This window comes from Mus caroli, chromosome 5, assembly GCF_900094665.2.
Source record: "Mus caroli chromosome 5, CAROLI_EIJ_v1.1, whole genome shotgun sequence".
NCBI classification, from domain to species: domain Eukaryota; kingdom Metazoa; phylum Chordata; class Mammalia; order Rodentia; family Muridae; genus Mus; species Mus caroli.
Window position 1 is genome coordinate 7,969,308 of NC_034574.1, and position 23,901 is coordinate 7,993,208.

The window sequence follows — 23,901 nt, forward strand, 5'->3', positions numbered from 1 at the left end:
AACATAAATTAAACATTATATGAAAGAGTATATATACCTTGTAAAATATTCAAATTGTAATGTCATTCCTTCTTTATTTTAGTTAAGTGTGCATTTCTATCAACTTGTGCTTTTATATCTGACCACCAGAGGGCAGTTGATGCTAGCTCTTTAATACCCGCTCCCAGGAAGCAGCTATAGGCAGAAGTGAGATAGGACCTGAGGTGCCTTCTCAGAGCCTAGGCTTAGGGGAGAGGCTGCAGGTTGGGGCACGGCCTAATTTTCAGAGTAGCTGTAGCAGAAGTGTATAATTACAACCTCAAGCACTTAAAGCTCTTTTGGAGCGAATTTTATGACGTGTCAACTTGATCCTTTTAATTTTTAATAAACAGGTAAATTGGAAAGGAATCCTATTTTTTTTTAATTGGAAATAAAAGCTTTCTATACATTCAGGGGCTTAAAGATCATTTTCATGACAGCTTCATCAATTTAAGCTTCCAGTATCATCATTAGAAACTTTTGGGTTGGGGGTGGTAATGCAATTTGTTTTCGTTCTGGAACATAGGCTGGCTTTGAACTCTGAATTTGTTTGGGTAGCCTCTAAACCTGGGTCCTCCTACCCTGGACCTGTTTTGTAATTAAATGGATGTACCATCTTGCTTGATTAAAAAAATAAATCTTTGTTTAAAACAATAATATTTTTAAGAAAGAAACATTATACTGGAGAAATCTTGGAAAATTCAGGTAAAGTCACATAATTTTGAATGTTTTAGGGAAGAAGCATAGATTTAACTCTATTGGAGCTGCTCTCACTACACATCAGAGTTCCGCACTGCTCTGTCATCTGCTTAGTCTTATCCATGGCACGAACCTTTCTGGTGCGTAGGTAGCGTGTTTATTTCTGTGCACCTTTCTTTTCAGTGTCCAAGCAAAACCTACGACCCACTGATTAAGTCCACCCGAGACTTTCCAGACGATGTTATCAGTTTCATAAGGCGGCACCCTGTGATGTATAAGTCAGTGTACCCAGTGGCAGGAGCACCGACCTTCAAGAGAATCAACGTGGATTACAGACTGACGCAGATAGTGGTGGATCACGTGGTCGCTGAAGACGGGCAGTATGATGTCATGTTTCTCGGAACAGGTATGATCAAACCACACTTTCAATCAAAGAAACTATTTGTTAATGGAGAAATAAAACAAAAACCTGCAAAATATTTGTCATCCAAAGTCAACTAGGCATTAATTAATACCTTGCCAGATTTTCCTGAACTTGTATAGGTGGTACATTTAAATAATGATCAGCAATGTCTGCCATCCACACTGAAGTTTTAAAATGCATATATTGTCGATGTTTTTCACACTGTTCCGGACTAGTTGCTCAAAACCTATCTGTCTAGTCATGGAGGACTAAAAGTAAGTAAGGTGAGGCTGTGTCTCCATGTTTACCTGTTGTTGCTACAACCGGATGCTGGGAAATTCTATCCACAATTCTCCGTTCATTAGCCTGGAAATCAGAGACTTGTTAGCCTACAGACAGTTCTTAGAATCATTAAGCATTACTTGATAAATGCTTTCAAATAAAACTTCTTGGAAGTTTACTTTCCTATCCATGAATCTTGAAGATTCAAGTTAATTTTGTGGAGACTGGAGAGATGGCTCAGCAGTTAAGAGCACTAATTCCTCTTCCAGAGGACCTGTATTCAATTCTCAGCATGACCATAGCAGCTCACAACTGTCTGTACCTCCAGATCTGGCACCCTCATATATGCATACATACTTACAACCAAAACGTTTACCCATGCAAATAAAATAAATAAAAATAAATTATTTTAAAAATTAACTTGTTGGATTCTTATTAATGCAGTTTATTGGGTGTCAACTTTGTAACTAAAATATGATCAAAATAACATGTTTTTGGTCAAGTGTGATAATGAAAACCTATAATCTTAGGCTAAAGAGGAAAATCACAAGTCCAAGACCACCCTAAGGAATAGTAATGGACCTATCTATCTATCTGTCTGTCTCTATATCTGTCTGTTTGTCTATCTGCCAATAGATAATTATTGATATGCATTTGTATATATATACAATATATATATATATACAAATATATATACATACAAGAGACAAATAAACATCAGCTAATAGTTTACCAACATTTTCTTTTAATTGTGTAGTATATGCTTTTAAATGGGATATGTATACATATATGTATATAGAGAGACACATATATGCATACATATATGCACATACATTTTACATAAATAATGTTGCTTATTTGATGATTCCTAAATTAAGAAAAATGTTATGCAATAGCAGTGTGCTGGGGCAGAAAAGACAACGTGTACCCTTAGGACTTCATCCTGTAGTATATTTGTTCCTTGAGGAGTTTTAGTTGTTACTTTATTGGAACAGGTTCTTTAGAATATGAAATGAATTTAGAATTATTTACCCCTTAAGTACTATCATGGTTCTGCACAAGTTAGGCTTATTATGAGAAGGACCTTGTAGTAACTCCTAGGGCCAGTAAGCAGCTCCTGTGAGGCCTAATGATATCATAGAGGGCAAGTGCAAAACAGATAATCTAAGGGATGTTCCACTTCTGAGAATGCAGCAATGACTACCAAGGGTCAGGACTTTAATTAGTCTCCTATTAATTCTCATGAGCTAAATTTAATTTGTTCTGTCCAGCCAAAGCTCATTCACAGGTTGGTAACAGTTCACTATCGTAGGCAGCCCTCAGCCACTAGGTGGTACTGCCTAACCTTTCCTCAGAAAAATATGATGATTTTTAAAAGTCAATTTTGTACTGTAAAATGTATTTAACAGTTTTGAACATCCTAGAGTGATTTTTAAAAATTAAATAATCTAGGCATTTTCTACATATAGTGGTATCACTGTCTGTCTCTATTCTCCAGCCCTACTGCTGAAATTTAAAGATATATTTTCAATAGATTAATTGCAGATTGACAGATCCATTTTAGTTTTTTCTAGTGTGTTCTTATTATCTTTCTATGCTCGAATGCTACACACTCACACTTACTCACTATATCAAAATTTAAGATATCTTTCCTAAGCATAACTTTTGTTGTGGTATATCATTAAACTTGTATTTTCTTTTAAGTTTGAACTGAAGTCATTTGAATAAACTTTAATTTTTAACTCGTTAACAATCATTATCTGAATTTGGCGTTAGTTTCTTCATGGAAAGGTTGTCAGTGTTTGCTGGACAATTGTTAACATTTTAAAAAGACTATATATATTACTGTTATAATAAATCAGATATAATTACTAGGTAAATCTTAGTATTGCAGGGAAATCTTATTGCAGGGTATATATATGTGTGTGTGTGTGTGTGTGTGTGTGTGTGTTTGTGTATGGGTGTATATCATATGTATATCATAAATTATATATATATATGTATATATAATTTTAGCATAGTTTCACATTCAAAAATAAAAATACATTTATTTTACCTCGGTTATTTTAATCAATATTTAAATTAGCCATATATATGTAGCTAAAAGTATTTTTAGTATAACCTTTTAGTCTCTTTATATGTAAGTGTCTACTTTGGAAGGGCAACATCATATAAGTAGTCTTTATTTCTCACTAATTTATTTGGCCAGATACATTAAAAGTGGGGAAATTTGGAGATTTCCAGAAATATGCATTCAACTAAATATTGAAGTGAAAGCAGTGGGGTTATGAGTCATTTTTTTTTCAGACATTGGAACAGTCCTGAAAGTTGTGAGCATCTCCAAGGAGAAGTGGAATATGGAAGAGGTAGTACTGGAGGAGCTTCAGGTATTCAAGGTGAGAAGGGGCGCTGGGCCCCAGATAGAGGGTGAGCTTGCTGTCCCAGTGTTGCTCATGGGGCTTCTTGTCTTTTCTCTGCTTTACCTGGGGAAGTTGCTGAAATGAGCTTCAATGGTTCCTCTGGCCTAAGTAAAGGAGGACATATCCAAGTGGGAAAGGCACTCACTTCCAGTGCTGTGAACCATTGGCAGGAGCTGCCAGGTTTGCCTCTCCTTGCTGCATCATCCAAGGATATGGTCAGTCAAATTGCCACACTGAAGCATAGCTTGGAATCTCTTAATGCCTGGATGCTTTGCTGCTGTATGAGTGTTGCTTGGAATTTTTTCCCCAAATGAATTGGAGAAAACTGGAAAAGCTTATGAATCATGTATAGGAGCCCAGCGTTAATGAAATGATACGAAGAAAAAGGATTAATGATAGCAAGTTATACATGCTACAATCCTCACAAAGGGAGTTAGTAGGCCTGGAGGAAGAGTTATTTGTTTTAAATTCTGCTTTTAACAATAAATATATTTTTGTGTGGCATTCTTTGCATGTACTCTGTGGTATTTAGAATTATTTCCTGAAGAGTAAGACACTAGAAATAAGGTTATATTTCTTAGAAAATGTGTTCTCTTATGTTTTTGTTTTGTTAAAAGGGTTTATTAAAAACTGTCTCAATGTAAACATGCATTTCCTGGAGAGTGGAGTCCTCAGTAGGAAGGGCTAAAGTTGATTATCATGCTGGGGCTTGCAGGTTCCTGTTTACATTGTGATGATAATAGTGGTCAAGAAGTTAACAAGAACAAGACCAGCTATTTGGCCTCTGTAAAAACAGAATCTGGGGTGGTTCCTAAGGGAAAAGATGATGTCAAATGGAAGGGTCAAGGAAGCAGAGGCTTCAAGAGTTTTTCTGTCACACACAGAAGTGCATGAGGACAAACAGTCTCCCATGAGTCTTAGTGCCAAGGATTGACTGTTTTACCTGTGACTGTTATCTCAGTTGGTTCTGACTTTTATTCTCCTCCTCCTCTTCCTCTTCCTTTCATCTACCCATTGACCAACCCATCAACCCATCCATGCACCCATCCATCCATTCATCCACCCATCAACCCATCCATTTCTCTCTCTATCATATATCTGTCTATCACCTATCTATCTGTCTGTCTGTCTGTCTGTCTATTTATCTAGCTACTATCTATTATCTATCGATTCATGTTAGAGATGAAATATGCGGCCATTTTCATGCAAACAATTTACCACTAAGTTCCATACCCATGCTCCTTTTCTTCTCTTATCTTAAGTCTACTGTTTCTCTTCTCTTCTCTTCTCTTCTCTTCTCTTCTCTTCTCTTCTCTTCTCTTCTCTTCTCTTCTCTTCTCTTCTCTTCTCTTCTCTTCTCTTCTCTTCTTTCTCTTCTCACTTTTCTCCTCTCCTTGGCTTTTCTCCTCTCTTTTCCCCTATTCTCTTTTCTACCTATGTTCCCTTTCTTTTATTAACAATTTTGTTGAGGTAAAGTGCAATTAAGAAGAAAACAATGCAAAACAAACAAACAAAAACATAATTTGATGGACATGGCCATGTTTTTAAAATCAAGAGCAACAAAAATTATTGAAACGAACTTTAAAAAAAATAAAAACAAACCTTTTTAACTTAAAATTTTTCTTTTTATTTATTTTCTTAAATCTGTAACATCCACTGTTTGTCAATTACTATATGAAAGCAATAAATGAATAAATACTAGATAAATAATAAATATATAATACATCTTTTAAAATGTGTCCTGCTTTATATGTTTTGTTGCTTTTATATTCAGGCTTCTGGACTTATTAGAAATAAAATATGACTTGTATCATGAAAATGCACACATTCCTAGCTTGAAGTGTCACATAAGAAACATCATCATCAACAAACAGAACTCTAGCTTTTCAAAGCTCTGTTACTTAAATGTGTTTAGTATCTTTGATGCAAGTAAGGTCATAATGGAGCAATAAATAATTACAGAGATGTTCTTGTCAGCACTTGTATGAAGTATAGGGCAGCAGTTCAGATAAGCAGGTTTAGAGCAACGTGAAAACTTGTGAATAACAGCAATCATTTTCAACACAGCACTTCCTCATGCAGTTACCTTGTTTCTCTCTGATAAAGTACCTTAAACATTTTCACTGTGTCTGGAGAATTAATACACACTATAAGAAAGTAACAAGCAATACAAATCAGTTTCTCCTCTCATTGAGTCTGAAAAGCCATGTTTTATATAAACTAAAATGACAGGCTCATTAATCTAAAGCTGTGAATGACTCTTACTGACATTTCCTTCTCTTTGCAGCACCCAACAGCTATCCTGAACATGGAGTTGTCGCTGAAGCAGGTACTTTGTAATTTTTGTTCAATAATTAAGTTCAGAGTTCATTTGCAAAATCTATTGAAACTGGAAACTGGAAGTTAGGTCATTATTAAGGCAGATAGTTGCAAGTTGCTTGACTCCTCCTATTAAGTCGAAGTCATTGGTTTTGCCTGGCCTTAGGAGAATGAAGATTGAATGTGAGTACTCTTATCCTTTGACTCACAAAAACACAAAACAAAACAAAAACAGTGGGGTAGTTGAGTTATGTTTCTGTCCAAGGCATAAGACATATATTTAATATGAAAATCACAAACTTTGAAAAGGGATTTTTAACTGGGAATCTGGGATTTCAAATGAGATTTTTTTGGTACACAACACTAGAGTCAATCTTCAATACCCTACTCAATAACTAACTCTCAGAACCAGTTCTCTCATCAGCAAAATTGGAATTCTCTCTTGTTTGTCATGAGTTTAACTTTTATTTTGTTTTGTTTAATTGGTGATGCTTGGAATCGAAACCAGGGATCCACAGACATCAGGCAAGCCAATGAGTACTTTACTGAAGCCAGGATCTTACTATCTATCCAGGCTAGTCCAGAACTCACAATATTTGTGTTTTAACACTACCTCCTGTGTGTCTTGTTCATTTATAGGCATAAGCATAACCTTGTTTCTTTTTCTCAGTGCTGGGGATTAAACCTAGTCCCTTTCAAATACTAGACAAGTACATCACCTCTCTACCCCTATATTCCTAGCCATTTAAATACATGCCAATGTTTTAACCAAAATGGTATGTTAACAGTAGCCAATTTTAATAGTGATAAAATATGATTTACAGTTCCCGGGTATTATAATTCACATCTCAAATGACTAGATTTGGATTTTTTTGTTCTATTTATATATATCCTCATGTTTGAAGAAAGTCATTTAATAATATAAGTTCTACATTAAAGCATTGCTACAATTAAGTATGGTAGACCAGTTATTAAAGGAAAGTCAAAATGGGTTTGATTCTGAGGTCTGGCATTGACTTGTTCATTAAAGTAACATTTATTCCTTGAATCCATGCTATTGTCCTTTGGATATGCAGAAAGGAATAAATAACATAGTCTTAATGAAACTCTGGGAAAAGTTGAGAGAGAAAAGCATACTAGCAATGTAGAATAATAACTAAAGCATATACGGGACAAAAACCAGAAAATGATTGAAAGGAGCCAGAAAGAGCAATGGAAGGGAAATAAGGAAAGAGACAGACAAACTGAGTCATGAATGAGGCTGTAGTTAGCCAGAAAAATAAAAAGAGGGATAGAGTGGATAGTAAGGATGTGAAAAATAAAAACATACACCTGTTTCCATTAAGTGTGTATAAAATTTGACCTAAAACATATGTGTGCTTAAGGCCAAAGGAAGTTAGAAATGACTCTGGATAACTAAGCCTAAATATTTGAGCCCTACCTGTTCTCCATGATGCATAATAGTTTCAGGACAAAAAAAATATGTGTTTTAAGCAGAGAAATATCATGGTAAGACAGTCTTTTTGTAAAGCTCTCTGTGGAAGATGAAGTGAGCCCTCTGCAGAAGTGCTGGTTAAAGCGAAGGTTGGCGTCAAGGGAAATAGTTTGAACTCTTGCAAACAGTCGAAGCAAGCAATGATACAGAGCTTGCAAATGTGGCAGCAGTGGTAAGCAGGTGGAAACAGATTAGAGTCCACCGAGAGAGTGAAAGTTATTAATGGTGATGAAAATAAGCACCTCAGAGTGCTGTGGTAAATAGATAACTGGATTCATTGTATTTGATGACGTCAAAGTCTTAGCAGAATTTATCAGGCAATAAAGTGCAAGATAACTTTTAGAATTGAGAGCTTCTGTTCATTTTGTGCTAGCATCTACTTCTGTGATGTTCCTCCTTTATGTTAAAGCTTAGAGTGCTCCAGTGGAGGTGATCACAAGTTGTTTGAAAGCATATGCTGAGCCTCATTCCTTTACTTATTCTTCCTTCTTTGTGACCTCTGCTGCAGACAAACAAATGGGATGGTATGGGGAGTACTGCAGGAATTTCAGGATGAATTTTCAGTGTCATTTATAGCATGAGTGTCCAGGATCCTGCAGCCTTTGCTTTGTGATATGACATAGCTCAAGTTTACTTGGTGATGTCTGTGTGGAAATAACAAATATTTACTCTCCCAATTGTAAGCTGTATTCTTTCAGGATTACTTCATCATTAACAAATGAAATGGTAACTTTAAAATAGACAGTGTCAGGAGTGTCTTTTATTCCTACCTCATATTGATAGACATGGCAGAGGCATGCCATCAATGTTGCTTGTAGCATCTATGTTTCTAGAACCTACCATAGTGTAACTTCTACTGAAAAAGCATTTAACATTGCAATTCTATAGACTTGCAGCAGCTGGGTTTTGACCTTCCTCACCTACTGCCATGTCTACTTTACCTTTCTAGAAGGTTATCTATTGCAGATCAATGTGTTCAATACAGAGTCAGGCCAGGGGTAGAAGCTTGACTTGTCTTATTACTCCTCCCACTTCTCCACACGTGTTGAAGGTAGCTGGATACTCGCAAGCAGATTTAAAGCTATCCCATGGTATTTACCAAAGAGTGCTTCTCAAGTCTAAAGTGAGCGCTGCTTCTAACTCATTTCTTCTGCTTGATTTGTAGCAACAGTTGTACGTTGGTTCCTGGGATGGATTGCTCCAGCTCTCCTTGCACAGATGCGACACTTACGGGAAAGCATGTGCAGACTGCTGTCTCGCCAGAGACCCTTACTGTGCTTGGGATGGACATGCTTGCTCCAGATATGCACCCACATCTAAAAGGTCAGGGCACACCTCCTTTCCACATGATGGGTTTCTTACATGAGGGACATTTTTTGGAGTTCAAGAAAAAGACAAAGAAAACTTGGTCTGTTGAAAGAATATTTCAATTAAAATGTTCAATCATTTTATATGAAATTAAAGTTGAGAAGGTAGAACAGATGTTCTGAAATAGTGAAATGTGGAAATTTCCTGTCCTGTCCTGGAACTCACTCTGTAGACCAGGCTGGCCTTGAACTCAGAAATCCGCCTTAAATGTCTGATAAACTCAATACTGTATTTTCTTTCATTGAAGTAGAACACTGTCGAATTTTATTTTAACAGTTAACCATGCCAGCTCATGCCTATAATCCCACAACTCAGGAGGCAGAAGCAAGAGGATTGTAATGGGTTTTACAACAGCTTGAGCTACATAGTAATTTCTTGTCTACTTCCCAAAATTGTTCTTATTAACTACTTTATTCTACATTTCTTCTATTGAATTTCTAAATGTGAATATATTCACATTTATTTCTTTGTAAGTCATTTATAAATATGTGTTTGTAGAAGTTCAGACACAATCTACTGTACATCTAGTGACTTGGTTCAATTTTATATTTACTCTAATGACTATAATTTGTCAATTTCTTTCACTAAGATAAGCTTCAAAGACAAACTGTTTCCTTGACTTTTGTGGCGCCTTTTGTTTGATACACACTTGGAAATTGCCAAAAAAGTTCAGCTATTGCTGGATTGGACACACACAAGTAAAAGTCATCCAGAGGATAAGACACACATTTTCACACTATTCTTAGTAGTGGTAAAGTAATTAGAAATATTATGAATTATTATCACTAACACCTGCTAGACGAATATATATATATATATATATATATATATATATATATATATATATATATATATNCCTGGAACTTACTCTGTAGATCAGGCTGGCCTCAAACTCAGAAATCCGCCTGCCTCTGCCTCCCAAGTGCTGGGATTAAAGGCGTGTGCCACCACACCTGGCTCTAGATGAATATTTTTATCTTATTATTTATGTATGAACATGTTAGTAAAATTATTTTCTAAGGAGTTATTCCAAGTATGAATTCTTCTAGACAAAATTATTTGTTATTTTGATTATTTTCATTTTTAAGTTATTTTTTGAACTTTTTGTGTTTTAATGCTCAAAGTGGAGAGACTACATACATTTTACTACCAAATGCACATTTATTTTATTTTATTTTAAATATTTCACTGATTTGTCAAATTCTAAACTCGAGGACTCAAAAGATAAAAGGTGCTTACTTTAGTCTGCAAACATTGGTTAAAACTGAGACACATTTTATATTCTTTCAAGTCCATAAATTACACATAAATGGGTAAATATGATTATTAGCAGTTAAAAGTTACCAACATTTTGTTAAACTTTCCTGCCCAGTAACACTCATCTTAGTAGATCTTTGGGGAATACTTTTCTAGAAGCCGAAAAGCAGAGCGCTCATTACTTGGCAATAAATGTTGGCTTTGATTAATTGATCCCATTCCTGAGGAAGCCAAGATTTAAAAACATTTGTGACCTTGTGTACCTTATACCATCATAATTTTCTTCTTCTTGTATTTCCCAAGACTGCATCTCTGATCTTACAGACATGCCACTGTGATGTGCTCCCTCACCTAACATAATGTCTATCCGAGGTTACAGATGTGTACAATGGATGACTCTTTTCCAAGGTTGTCATCTGGTCAGCTTTGACCCTGGGGAGCACCCCAAGAATCTGAGAAAGTTTACTGCTGTTTCTCTGATCTCTGAAGTGACAACATGGCCTGGAGAGAGTAGCAGTGTATGAGGGTTCTATAGGATTTAACAAAACTGTCAGAAAGAAAGAAGAAATCCTGGTGTGCTGTGACACAGTGTAGATTGGCTGTAATAACACTGTACCATACAGTTCAAACAAACCAGAAGGAATTTTGAATATTTATATTGCAAAAAAGTATGTAAAGAGATAAATACATTTAACCCAATTTCAGAAAATTATATATGTGTGTATGAAAACATCATATAATAGCATGCTGAGATGTCTTTATGTTTAATGTGTATTTTAAAGTACTTTCTGTTAAAAATAGACAAATAAAATGAAAATATATTGAGATATAAAACATAAAAGATTAAGTAAAAATGTGGAATTTCTTTTTAAATATGAAACCAGAAAAATGTCAATTTCATATTTATTGATAGTAATAGCATGCATGTGTATATACCATATTGAATGTGTAGTTCTGTTTCTGACAATACTTAATTTATTGAGTGAACTCTGCAATAGAGTGAACCTAGATATGACGATGTTTCTGTATTGATATGTACCTTCCTACTCATTGGAACACTTTTTACATTGCGGTTTTTACAAGCGGGAGATGAAGAAGAGTCATTTTCATGTCTTGTAGTTAAAGTTGGGTCCTAACCATAGTCAACCTGTTCTCTTGAATAATTTGTCAAGTTAGAAAAAAGAATAGTAGTTAAATGAAATTCTGATCATCTTAATGCAAGACAGGATTTGTTTTGTTGGGACTTTTCTCCCACGAGAATTTAAATTAATGTTTGATTGAGGGGAACAGTGACCCGCTTTTAGGTTGCACAGTAACACAAGGACAGTTTGCATCTGCCAGTTTTAACATGAGAGCCAGACTTTCTATATTCTAATTAGTCTTGAAAATCTAATTAGCTTAATCTTCTTTCCATAGGCGAGCTAGACGCCAGGACGTAAAGTATGGGGACCCAATCACTCAGTGCTGGGACATAGAAGACAGTAAGTATGGGCTTGATGCACGTTTTTTACCACTTAAAATGGCAAGCCTAGTCTTTCTGGTTTTCTTTAAAGTTACTATACAAATCTAAACAACCATATATATATGACTATCTCATTCTGTATAATGCTTGTGTTCTAGAAAAGTAACAGGATTTTATATACCAACTCTGTCTACTAGCCTAAGTGAATAATACTTTGTTAAACCATGGTTTGTTTCATATGTCTGTTAAATTCCTACATCATGGCATGTTTCTGCTTCAGTGCCTTATCCATCCTTGTAAAGTTTGAAGACTGTTAGAAGCAAAACAGGATTTGGACCCAAACATTTGAGCATCCTGAGTAAAACATAAAGACCTCCCAGGAAGGTCTGACAAAAACTTTGGTACTTATTAGAAAAAAGTTTTAGATAGTCTCTACTTTATTTACATTTACTTATTCTTGTATACATTCAAGCAGTAAATGTGCATTGAGTGGATTCCACATGCACTTAACTGATCTGAGTATATTATGAGACAAAGAAATTCCTTAGCATGTTTATGTCCTTTGCAGGAGATGTCACAGGGTATAATTAGTAATCTTGGAAGGAGAGATCGCTAGAGGCTATATAATTCCGAAGGAAAGAGTCAGAACACAAGGCTTTGAAAATCTGAGAAGGGAAGAGGTGGAGATAAAATTTGCTGAGTGAATTTGAAAATGGGGAAATAATTGAATCTAAAAATCATAGACAGCTTTGAGATTTTAATTTTTGCTTTCCACTTTTCTTACCCTGCACTGGTTGTTTTTTTGTTTCTTTGTTTTAAAGACAGGGTTTCACTATGTCTACTGGCATTCTGCCCTGGAATTTGATTAGTCATGTAAACCATGATGAACTTTACCTCAGAGAGATTCCCCTTTTCTCCCTCCTAAGTGTTATTATGGCTGAGGGCTCTCTCTCTCTCTCTCTCTCTCTCTCTCTCTCTCTCTCTCTCTCTCTCTCTCTCTCTCTCTCTCTCTCTCTCTCCTGAAGAAGATTCTCCCATCAGATTATAACTGACCAAAAATGACTGAACTCCTAATAACTGGTTAATAGCTGGTGATCTAGCTGTCCCCTCTTGATTGGAAAACCAACACAATCATGGTTATACCTCACAACTTACTCTTTTGCCAAGAAATTTCTGGTACAGAATAGGGAGTGTGCCTTTTAATTCTAGTGTGAAAGTGACTTGCTTTTATGTCCATTGTTTAGTTTAGTGAAATATGAATTCAGTCCTTTACACATATAAATAAAAAGATAAACCAGGGACAATTTTGAGTATTAAGGATATGTCAATGAACTGAACATTATCTATGCATTCATGGACACGACTTACATATTCTTGGTCTTTATATCCAGTGTCTGTTAGATTAAAGGACAAACATAAAACAGAAAATATAAATGAAATGTCAGGTGATGGCAAGGGGCAAAAAGAAATGAGCAATGGACAGTCATTGCCTCAGGCACTTGCAGTAATTGCCTCCTCTACACCATCTCCTGTCCCTGCTATAAACCATTGCACAAGACATCTGAATCTTCATCCTGCACATTCCATTACTGTTGAGATCACTGGCAACTTCTTCCATTCTGAACCCAATAGACAACCTTCAGTTTCAAGTTTTATACAATCTGCAACTCTGTCTTCTTTGAAACACTTTATTCTTTAGAGTCATGCTTACCAGTTAAGGAGTTTTGTGAGCTGGCTCTAGTTCCTTGCTAGTTTGAAGTCATTAGTCATCAGAAATTTACACCAGAAATCCTTGAGCCACTATTCTGCTCAGAGAGGTAGACTCCTTCACACTTACAGTACTGTGGCACTGTGTCTTTCTAGTGGACTTCATATCTATCAAACTGCACCTTCTGCATTTTTCTCAGCTTCCTCACAGGTTGGGAGCACTTCGAGCTATTTTCTCATTCTATGTTTGTTTGCTTCCCCCACCACACACCCCCAGTGTAGTAATAGATGCTGTTTGACTCTAAAATTTTCAGTTAACTTTTCTTTCTCTTAGGCATGAGTGCCTGCATTCCTACCCAAAACTGAACTTGAATGCCCAATTAGCATCTACACTGAATGGTTGAGAAAGAATTTTTGTTTTCATGTTCTGCAAACCATCTCAGTTAGTAAATACCACCACTGTTCACTCTCGGAAGGGAAAATCACCTAGGAACCTTACTGGTGCCTCTCCCTTTCACATACTATCAGAGACCCCTCCATAATCCTTTGGCTCCACCTCTTCTGGTTGCCAGTAGTGACAGTGAAGCTGTGGTTCCTCATCTGATCTCATTCCATCCTCGGACTTTACAATGATGCAGCAGCTGCTCAGAGAGACTTTCACATTCATCCTGTCCGAAAAGTTTGCTGACTTTCTCTCCATTCTTTATCTGTTGGTCTGCTTTGTGTGCTTTCCTTGTGATTCCCCTACATTCCCTAAGCCTTCATCTTTTGCTGATGCCTAAAATGCTAAGTTGCTCCATCTGTAGAACTGAATATCTGAATATATGATGGACATGTGCATGAGTGAGCCAGGCTGTGCAGTCATCATTATTTTAATTTGATTAATTTAAGCTACAGATTTTATTTGCCACGTGGAACACAGCCTTTCAGTATTCTGGATAAAATGTAGTGTAGCTAAATTAATAAGCTATCTGAGAAACTACTCTTTAACTTTCATTAACTGACCCATACTAAATATATGGCAGGGAAAGGATATCTTTAAAGACAAAATGGTGGGCAGTGCAGTCAGGGTTTCCATTTTCTGTCAGACCATTATGCTTGTTCATGACACATCATTTCATCAAGCCTGGACCATTCTCCTTACTTTCCTGATTGGCAATATAATCTGGTCAAGTCTGTGCATTGATATGAGTAGAATCTCTCTCTCTCTCTCTCTCTCTCTCTCTCTCTCTCTCTCTCTCTCTCCTGCGTGTGTGTGTGTTGTGTGGCTGGCTAGCTGGCTATCTGCCTATCTCTCATTATAAATTGCTGGGGCTAGGGGGATGATTCATTAGTAAAAACATTAGCCTATCTTCTAGAGGACCATTAGATTTCTAGCATTCACATGGCAGCTAGCAACCATCTCTAACTCTCTACCCAGTTAGCCTGCCATATTCTTACCTTTGTGAGTGTTTCTTACATGTAATGTAATATATATATGTATATATATATGCATATATATATGTGTGTGTGTATATATATGTGTGTATTTATGTATATATACATATATATATATATATATATATATATATATATATATATATCTCTTCCTAATGACTTTCCCAAACTAACAACAGAATAGAATATGACCTTAAGACTGGCATATGATGACATTGAAAGACACAAAAAGTTATTTAATGAAGAGATACCAAATTAAGAGTTACATTTTGTAAATTGTCATTTCTTTAAAATAACTATAGTTTGGCAATGAAAGACTAAAATGATGATATACGTGTAGTTTCACAATCACTCCGTTGAAGAGTATTTGACTCTCAGGTAACAGTATTATAGCATGAATTTCCTTTCTCTTTAATAATGTGTATGGTTTTTCCCTGATGACATCTGTTCTGAATCAGTCTATTTTCCCATTGCTTTTAAAATCAGGTCAAGGTTAATCTCCAATGCTATGTTTGCTTTCTAGGCATTAGTCATGAAACAGCTGATGAAAAGGTGATTTTTGGAATTGAATTGAATTCAACCTTTTTGGAGTGTATACCTAAATCCCAACAAGCCTCTGTTGAGTGGTACATCCAGCGGTCAGGAGACGAGCATCGAGAGGAGGTAAGCTCTCACCAGCAAGGATGCTGCTGTCAAACTGAAGTCAAGCTATTTACTACGAAAGTCATGCAACCCTGAGTGCATTAGAGCAGTTTTGTCATTTTTTGATAAAAGGAAATATAAGAGTTTATACTCATTAACCACAAAGTCTATAATTTGGGGGGGGGGTGTAAAAACAGGCCTATTTAATGCAAATGTAAGCACATGTTTAAAATAAATTCACTTGAGTTTTCTCTAAACTTTTATTTCTTAAAACATTTCAAGACAATTTGTGACTGAAAGAGAGAACACAATATTTTCATAACCATGATAACATCTGTAAATTATAGCTAACATTGAGTTGTCTAGTTCACAAAATGAAATATCTATTTCTATTATATTGTATCACAAGAACAATTGGGAAAGTATTTAAAGAAATACATATTTTCATTTTATATATTTATATATTACATCTTAAGTTGGTGGAGAAGAAAGTAATGTTTATTAATTTTTTCTGTTAATTTCCTTAATATAAATTTGCGATCAAAATATGCCATGAACATTTTATGACAGATAAGTCATATATGTTACACAATGTAGTGAGATGATTTTAGGCAGTCTTAGAAAGCTTAGATAAATATTAATTCAATATTATGAAGCAAAGGCTAATTGTAGAATTGATTATTGTTATGTTTATTATTAAAGAAGACAAAAGAGTCCACTGTGGGGCGGGAGAAATGGTTAGGAGAACTATCTACTCCTCCAAAGGGTCCAGATGCAGTTCTTAGCACTCACATTGGATGGCTCATAACTGCTTTTAACTCCAGCCCTAGGGGATTCTATGCCCTCTTCTGACCTTTATGGCACAACATACATTCAGGTCCCTGTAAATATGCATAAATAAAAAATAAGCAACCTAATGATATTTTATCAGAATTTACCGTTCTCATTTTACACTAGAAACACTATGTTGAATGAAAGACTGAGTGTAGAATTCAGAATAGATGTTTTTCTAGATGAGAACAGATCCTGAGGCCCTATGGAAGAGAACTCAGCAGTGTCATAAGATATCTAAAACAGATTTCAATAACAAGTCTGTGTTAATAAAAGTAACAAAAAAAGAATAAAAATAATTTTCTCAGCCGGGCTGTGGTGGCACACACCTTTAATCCCAGTATTTAGAAGGCAGAGGCAAGGCGGATTTCTGAGTTGGAGGCCAGCCTGTTATACAGAGTGAGTTCCAGGACAGCCAGGGCTACACAGAGAAACCCTGTCTCTAAAAACAAAAAAACAAAAAACAAACAAAACAAACAAACAAACAAACAAAACAAAAAAGAAAGAAAAATACTTTTCTTTCTGTCAACTGAAGTTTAACACATAAAACTGAAAAGGTACATGTCTTCTCTATGATGTCACAAATGATGAATAAAACTTGATCATTAACCCTAATGCAGATAATATACACAGTCAATATTTGTTTTGAGTCTGTGTTATTTTCTAATTTTCTATATATATTGAGCTATGTCTGATATAGTAATGATTATTTTACTTTAAAATATAAGCTTCCAAGAAATACTAAATGCTGACTACATAAGATGCAGATTCAATTCAGTTACACTTTCATATACTAATTTTACATGTGTTGAAACAAGTTTTAGATTTTATCACTACTGAGGTGTGATTTTTTTCTTTCTATTAAATTTAATTACTTTACAAATTATTTGTCCTCCATAGCAAATTAAATCTGATCTTTGGAGGGAAAAGAATGCTCCTGCCAGAGGCATCCCTCTAGCTGTGGATACTCAAAGCTACCTTACATTCTTTATTCTCTGAAATAGCTATGCATTATTTTAATGTACCTCACAGCACTGTATCACATAGCATGGTGGTACCATGCTCCATGAAATTCAATGGGGCAGAAATAATGTATTTATTGAATTTTACCGAATAGTTCCCTGCCATGTTTCAACTGGTATTTTCATCTGTCTTTGCAAACGGGCAGTTTCCCATTGTCCTGGACCCACGGAGTTGCTTCCTGAGTTGGGGAGCGGAGCAATATTTCTGCTGCACTTGAAGTATGTTACACTGCAGGATGCCTCCTGTTCCTCTCTCATAAGATTGCTGCTTGTAATATTTCCTCTCCTCAGAAAAAGCCCCAGGGATGTCCCAAGGTCTCTTGGGCTACTGATGTTGTCACCAGTTTATTCTGAGCCAGGAGGAGCCTGTTTCCTCACTGAGCCACGTCGCCGTTGGGTGCTGTTGGAGGAGGTCATGAGTCAGTTATCTGCTGACTTTCTTAAAAGGCTGCTCTTGAAACTGATGGTGATTATGGTGTAGCCGGCAAGTTAACTGGCAGTCCCGAGCTTCTGCTGAACTTTGGGGCTAGTTTTAATGAAGAAAAGGAGCAATCTTTCATGCCATTTGCCATACTGTTTTTTCTTAGTGGAGTTTAATGTTTTAAAAACATCTTCCAGTCCCTGCATTTTCCATTGTGGGTCTCTGTTTTCCTTTTGTTCTTTCTTTGTTATGAAAGCAAATAAATGGTTTTAACCTTGCAATAACACACAAAGAGCCACGAGACCACTTAGTGCAGATAAGCATGACTGATATTTTGGGTTTATTCAGTTCCAGTCCTCATCATTGCCCCGGGAGCATTTCTGTGCTTCCTCCTGTTAGTAGTAAACAGTATGCTTTTATCCCTCTTTTGTCCACACATAATCTACAGTCAAAAAGAGACGCTCTTTGAATAGCTCATGTTTTCTGATAATAGAAAGGATCCCTTTATATTTACTTTCCTATTTAGCTAGGGCAAGATCCTAAAACAAAAGAAGTAAGTTGGAGATGTTGGTCATTGTACTATTTGTTCATCAAGATCACCAGGCAGGCACACACCCCTTACAGAAACAGCGTACATAAGATTTAAGAAACATTTAGCAATTTGAAAAAACACATACACTGTGTTCAAAAAGCATAGCTGAGCAACTGCCCTCATGTTTCCTTGGTGTAGATTTTCCTTAATTTCTGTGAAATACCTTAGGTGTGCATTGTTTAGGTAGTTGCTAGCAGACTCATCTAAAACACTTTCCTCCAGCCATTCATACATTACAGAAATCAATAATTTAATAGTAAAACATTATAAGTAACTATACTTACATATTTTTATTTCTAAGAATTTTTAATTTTTCTATAAAAGCATTATATTTGATATAGAAATATCTACTTATTTGTAAGTTAATAGTTTTTAAACAAAATTTATTAGATATTTTCTTCATTTACATTTCAAACGCTATCCCGAAAGTCCCCTATTCTGCTTAGAAATTTCTTCCCCAAAAGGAAAATAATAATCTTTTTCTAAGATATTTTATATTTACACCTTATATTTATATGTTTATATTTATTCAAAATTAAAAAGTTATTCTAACAGTTATTTATGTATAAATTTCATTTCTTAAGAAATGAACCAGGTACTTTAGCCCTATATTTCTTTTTGCTTTTTGCTTAAAATGATTAATTATTGATTTTCTATTATATTAATAAATGTTGCATTATGTAACACCATGCAAGCATAATTGGGAAAAACCTAAAAATATGAATACAGAATTTTCCTTAGAGATTTTTCTTCCTGCCATCTTAAATTAAACAAGTATTCAGGATTTTATTTTAAATATAAACATATTTTTTACAACATGTTTACAGACTTTCGTGTTTAGCATGCTGAGAGTGTATTTTCTTCTTTAATACTAATTTCTCTGTGGTCATATTTTCTGTTGTTTGAAGAAAGTAGTATTTTTGAAGTTATAGTTTCTTCCAAGACATGGGAAATATTTTAGTCCTTCCAGCTGCTTTTATTAGAGAATAAAGCACCCCTCAACTTAACCTGTTCTCTCTATCTAAATGACCTTCATCATTCTTTGCTCTTCTTATTTTAAATGTATTGCCCTTCACTGGAGAGTTCCATTTAACAATGCCAAGTATGTAATTCATGCTCACATTAGACAAGGGGATAACTGATTCCAGTTGAAGACTGATTTGTGTTGTTAAATTTAGGAAAGGTTTTACTTAGCACTCTAGAGTGGAGAAAATTCCATGAATTTGAATCAGTGGCCAGAACTGATCTCTTTGAGAGGAGCTAGACTTTTTAATACTGTGTTGCCATTTCACTGAGGGATATGCAGTTGCCTGATGATGTATCTTATCCCAAAGGAAAGCATTATTAAGAAGTAATGGAAATTCAGTGAAAACTAACCAACTACTTAATTTCTGAGTCACATATTTTTATCCATAAATTTTAAGAATCTTCCAAATATGGAAATTCAAAATGTGTTTTACTAAAGAGTCCACTGCACTGAAGATACACTTTTGAATTTTTGGAAATGCAACAAGAATTAAACAGTTTAATAGACATCAGGTAAAGTCATTTAGCACAAATCTTTTAAAGTACAGCTTATAACTGTTGGTCAAAAATGAAATAACAGATAGAGTATTCCATAGTATTAGGAAAAGATGAATAATCATGACCTAGAACTGAAATGTCAGGTGTTTATGAATACCCACAGGGACTGTACTAACATGAAAAGAAGGTAACAGAATGAGGTCTTAATAACAGGATACAGAAACAGAAGGACAAAGCCGTGCTAGGGTGGTGCCCAGTGCACATGAAGCTGGAGTTATAATTCCTTCTTTTTGGAAGATTAAAGAAAATAAGAGAAAGTACCCATTCAGAACCGTGCTTGTGTCTAAAGTCCACACTGAATGTAGACTCAGCAACAGGAAGATACAGACCACAGAGAGATCCAAGAGGGATAGAGATGGACTAGAACTGTAGTTAGCTATGGTATTGTGATGATGGCCACAGGCCATTTTCAGTTAAGAAACTTCAGAAATAAAGTCTTTCATACATCTCAGCCCAAGCAACATGGCAATGCTGTGAACGTTCCACAAATAACTTCCAAATCTACCATGTGCTATGCAGAAACTGAAGGGCAGGATAACATTCAGAAAGATAAATGAATCATAAGAGGATGTGGTCAGAGACCAGCATCCAAGTTTATAGAGCCAACAGTTTGAGATCCAAGATATATTTGTACTTTTTAAACAATTACAATAAACTTATTTATAAAGACGGTTTTTCTATGTTAAGTATGAGAATGCTATTTTTGTTCAATGGTTTCCCTTTAGAAATCTACCAATACATATCTAATTTTATTTTAGGTAGGAAGCTCTTATGGTATGGGTTCTCAACCTGTTACAACTTCTTGATGATGGGGTGGGGTAGAACAACTGTTTCACAGAAATAATATATTGGATACCCTACATATTCGATATTTACATTATGGTTCATAACAGCAGTGGAATTATAGTTAGGAGCAATGAAAATAATTTTATGGTCGGGGGTTACCATAACAAGAACACTATTAAAGGGGCACAGCATCAGGGAGGTTGCGAACCACCATCTGTGGTTTGAGAATGTCAATTAATTTGAGGGTCATTTGTATTACAGTAGTATTTTAAGATGTCATGACTTTCAGATTCAACCCACTGGGAAAAGAAAACACGTGCAGGTCACCAAATAATCGAAGCAAAAGACACAAATAAGCAACCAAGCAAAAACCTGATGTTGTAGACTCAGGGAAGTGCAAGGCAGGTCTGGAGACCATTCAGCCTCATTAACTGAGGCTCTGAGCTGTGACCTGCCTTTGGCCTCAAAAGGTTCCCTGCCAGCTGCACTTCTCTGGCACAGAGGGTGGTTTGCCATATACTTGTTTGTTAACTGGGCTGCTAGCCAAAGATGTTTCTTTCCCTTTTCTCATATTTCCAGAATAAGAGAGATTTTTTTCCTACATTCTTTTCACATAAGAATGTGGAGTACAGTCCACCCACTGTGAATAAATTTAATTTAGCTGTCTTTATGCCTCTTCTATTTCCATCAACTAGAAGTCTACAATTCAGGGACAGATGTGTAAGCTGGGACTTCTTCCAGGTTTCTTTGTTGTTGTTGCTGTTGTTGTTTTGTCATTGTTGTTGTTCTACTTCATGACTAGCCATTCAATATTTAAACAAGGCCTTTGTATTGATAAACATGTCCCTGATACATTAAAGATGGTTCATTATTCACACCGTTTTTGAGCCAGGCAAGCCTAACATTTGAATTGTCCCTCAATACCACAGCTTCAGCAGCTGGAGTACCACATTTCAGGGGAGGCTCCTTTTATTCATTGTTTTTTTTCTCACACTTGAAATCACGTTACAATGCTATGGCAAGTACTCCAAGCTATGGCAAAACTTTCCACAAATACTATAGTCTAAAGTATTACATGTATGACTTGATGATAATAGGGAAATTAGCTTTAAGCAATTTTAACCATACAGGCCCTGATGTCCAAATCTGTGTCCATGTTTTTTCCTAATTCGCTATTTACGGTCATAGTTTCTCCTTCTCATAGACTATTCAGATCATGTATTTGATGATATGATGAAAGCAGAGGCAATATCATTGTTCTCTCTATCACAGGTAGTACACACTCTGAGTTCTTCAATCTAACAGTAACTATTCTTGCAATCTCCCTTAAAACTGTCATCTTAGGCCATTGATCTCCATCAGAAATACCTGTAAAGTCACTTGATAGCTTCATTTTTCCTTATTGTTTCTCACAGTATTTCACCCTTATCACTCCACTGCAGAGAAAAACTACATATAGTCTAAAGTTTCATTTGACTTAATAGAAATCAAGCCGAGAGAAAGCAGGTTATATCTTGGTCCCTACTACTTTACTCTTTCTTTCTTTCTTTCTTTCTTTCTTTCTTTCTTTCTTTCTTTCTTTCTTTCTTTCTTTCTTTCTTTCTTTCTTTCTTTCTTTCTTTCTTTCNTTTCTTTCTTTCTTTCTTCCTTCCTTCCTTCCTTTCTTTCTTTCTTTCTTTCTTTCTTTCTTTCTTTCTTTCTTTCTTTCTTTCTTTCTCTTTCTTTCTTCTTTCTTTCTTTCTTCTTTCTTTCTTTCTTTCTCTTTCTTTCTTCTTTCTTTCTTTCTTTCTTTCTTTTTCTTTTTTTTTTAAAAAACCATCTTCAACTATGGCTGACAATGTTATAGTTGATGACAGAAAGATGAAGAGTATATCTTTTAGGTTCATCTAAGTAAAACTACGTCGTCTGTTTTCATTTGCTTTTGGGTCTCTGTTTCTAATTTATTACCTACATTTTTTTCAACCTGCAGTTGAAACCTGATGAAAGGATCATCAAAACGGACTATGGGCTACTGATTCGAAGTCTGCAGAAGAAGGACTCTGGGATGTATTACTGCAAAGCACAGGAGCACACTTTCATCCACACTATAGTGAAGCTGACTTTGAATGTCATTGAGAATGAACAGATGGAAAATACCCAGAGGGCAGAATACCAGGAGGGGCAGGTCAAGGATCTGTTGGCTGAGTCACGGTTGAGATACAAAGACTACATCCAAATCCTTAGCAGCCCGAACTTCAGCCTGGACCAGTACTGTGAGCAGATGTGGTACAAGGAGAAGCGGAGACAGCGCAACAAGGGCAGCCCAAAGTGGAAGCACATGCAGGAAATGAAGAAGAAACGAAATCGACGACATCACAGAGACCTGGATGAGCTCCAGAGATCAGAGGCTACATAGTTTTCTATTTAATTTAAAGAGGAAATTATTTACCTGCCTGCACAAATAATGTCTTCTGTTTTGTACATCCCGTATACTAACTCATACATGCTTCCCATGGAGTCTCACTGAGGCACAGGATGCTATGCTGAGTAAGACTATATAGGACATCATCTGAAACAGCTTTCTGAGAACAAAATCTGTATCAGCAAAGTTAGGAATTGTCTTAAAAATAGGGGCCTTATGTAAATGTCTTATAGTTTGAATTTAATGTCATGTAAATAATCAAGTAAAGTGATCCCAGGCCCACTTAGTAAGGTGCTTTATTCCCGTGCATGTCCATTAAGCATGGACTTTCCCATGCTGCTTGCTGGTTATGTTCTTAGAAGCAGCTTAATCATTCCATTTTAGAGCAGGTGATCATGTAGGAACTGAAGAAAAGGCACACTTTAAAACAACTTATGTTAACCAGAAAAACTTTCTCAAGGAGCCAACAGGCCACACTTGGAGTTAGGCGTGGGACTTTAGAAAGGCATGTTCCCTCTTTGTGGAACAGGCTACATGTAGTGTACTGCAGTAGTGCTTTGTGAGAGGGTAGTAATGATCCTAACCAGGTTCCTTCGGATTTCTCAAGAGAAACAGCACCACGGACAGAACCCAGTGGTGTGCTCTAGAGTAGACTATGGAACGTAGTGCACACTTCCTGTGCTCTTTGGGAAGCATGGTAAAAGATCTTAATATAATAATAAGGGTGACATGATATATACTGTATCCTAATCTGT

At 35.8% G+C, this 23,901-nt stretch overlaps 1 protein-coding gene across 1 annotated transcript in view; it reads left to right on the forward strand.

Moving 5' to 3' along the window:
* Positions 1-23,175, forward strand: part of Sema3d (semaphorin 3D) — a 186,624-nt gene extending 163,449 nt beyond the window's left edge. The window contains exons 12-18 of the mRNA XM_021162841.1: positions 901-1,123; positions 3,710-3,798; positions 6,110-6,151; positions 8,802-8,959; positions 11,678-11,742; positions 15,391-15,530; positions 22,715-23,175. Of these exons, the coding sequence (XP_021018500.1) occupies positions 901-1,123; positions 3,710-3,798; positions 6,110-6,151; positions 8,802-8,959; positions 11,678-11,742; positions 15,391-15,530; positions 22,715-23,140 (1,143 nt within the window). The 3' untranslated portion in view covers positions 23,141-23,175. The remainder of the gene's footprint in view (positions 1-900; positions 1,124-3,709; positions 3,799-6,109; positions 6,152-8,801; positions 8,960-11,677; positions 11,743-15,390; positions 15,531-22,714) is intronic.
* The last annotated feature ends 726 nt before the right edge of the window (positions 23,176-23,901 follow it).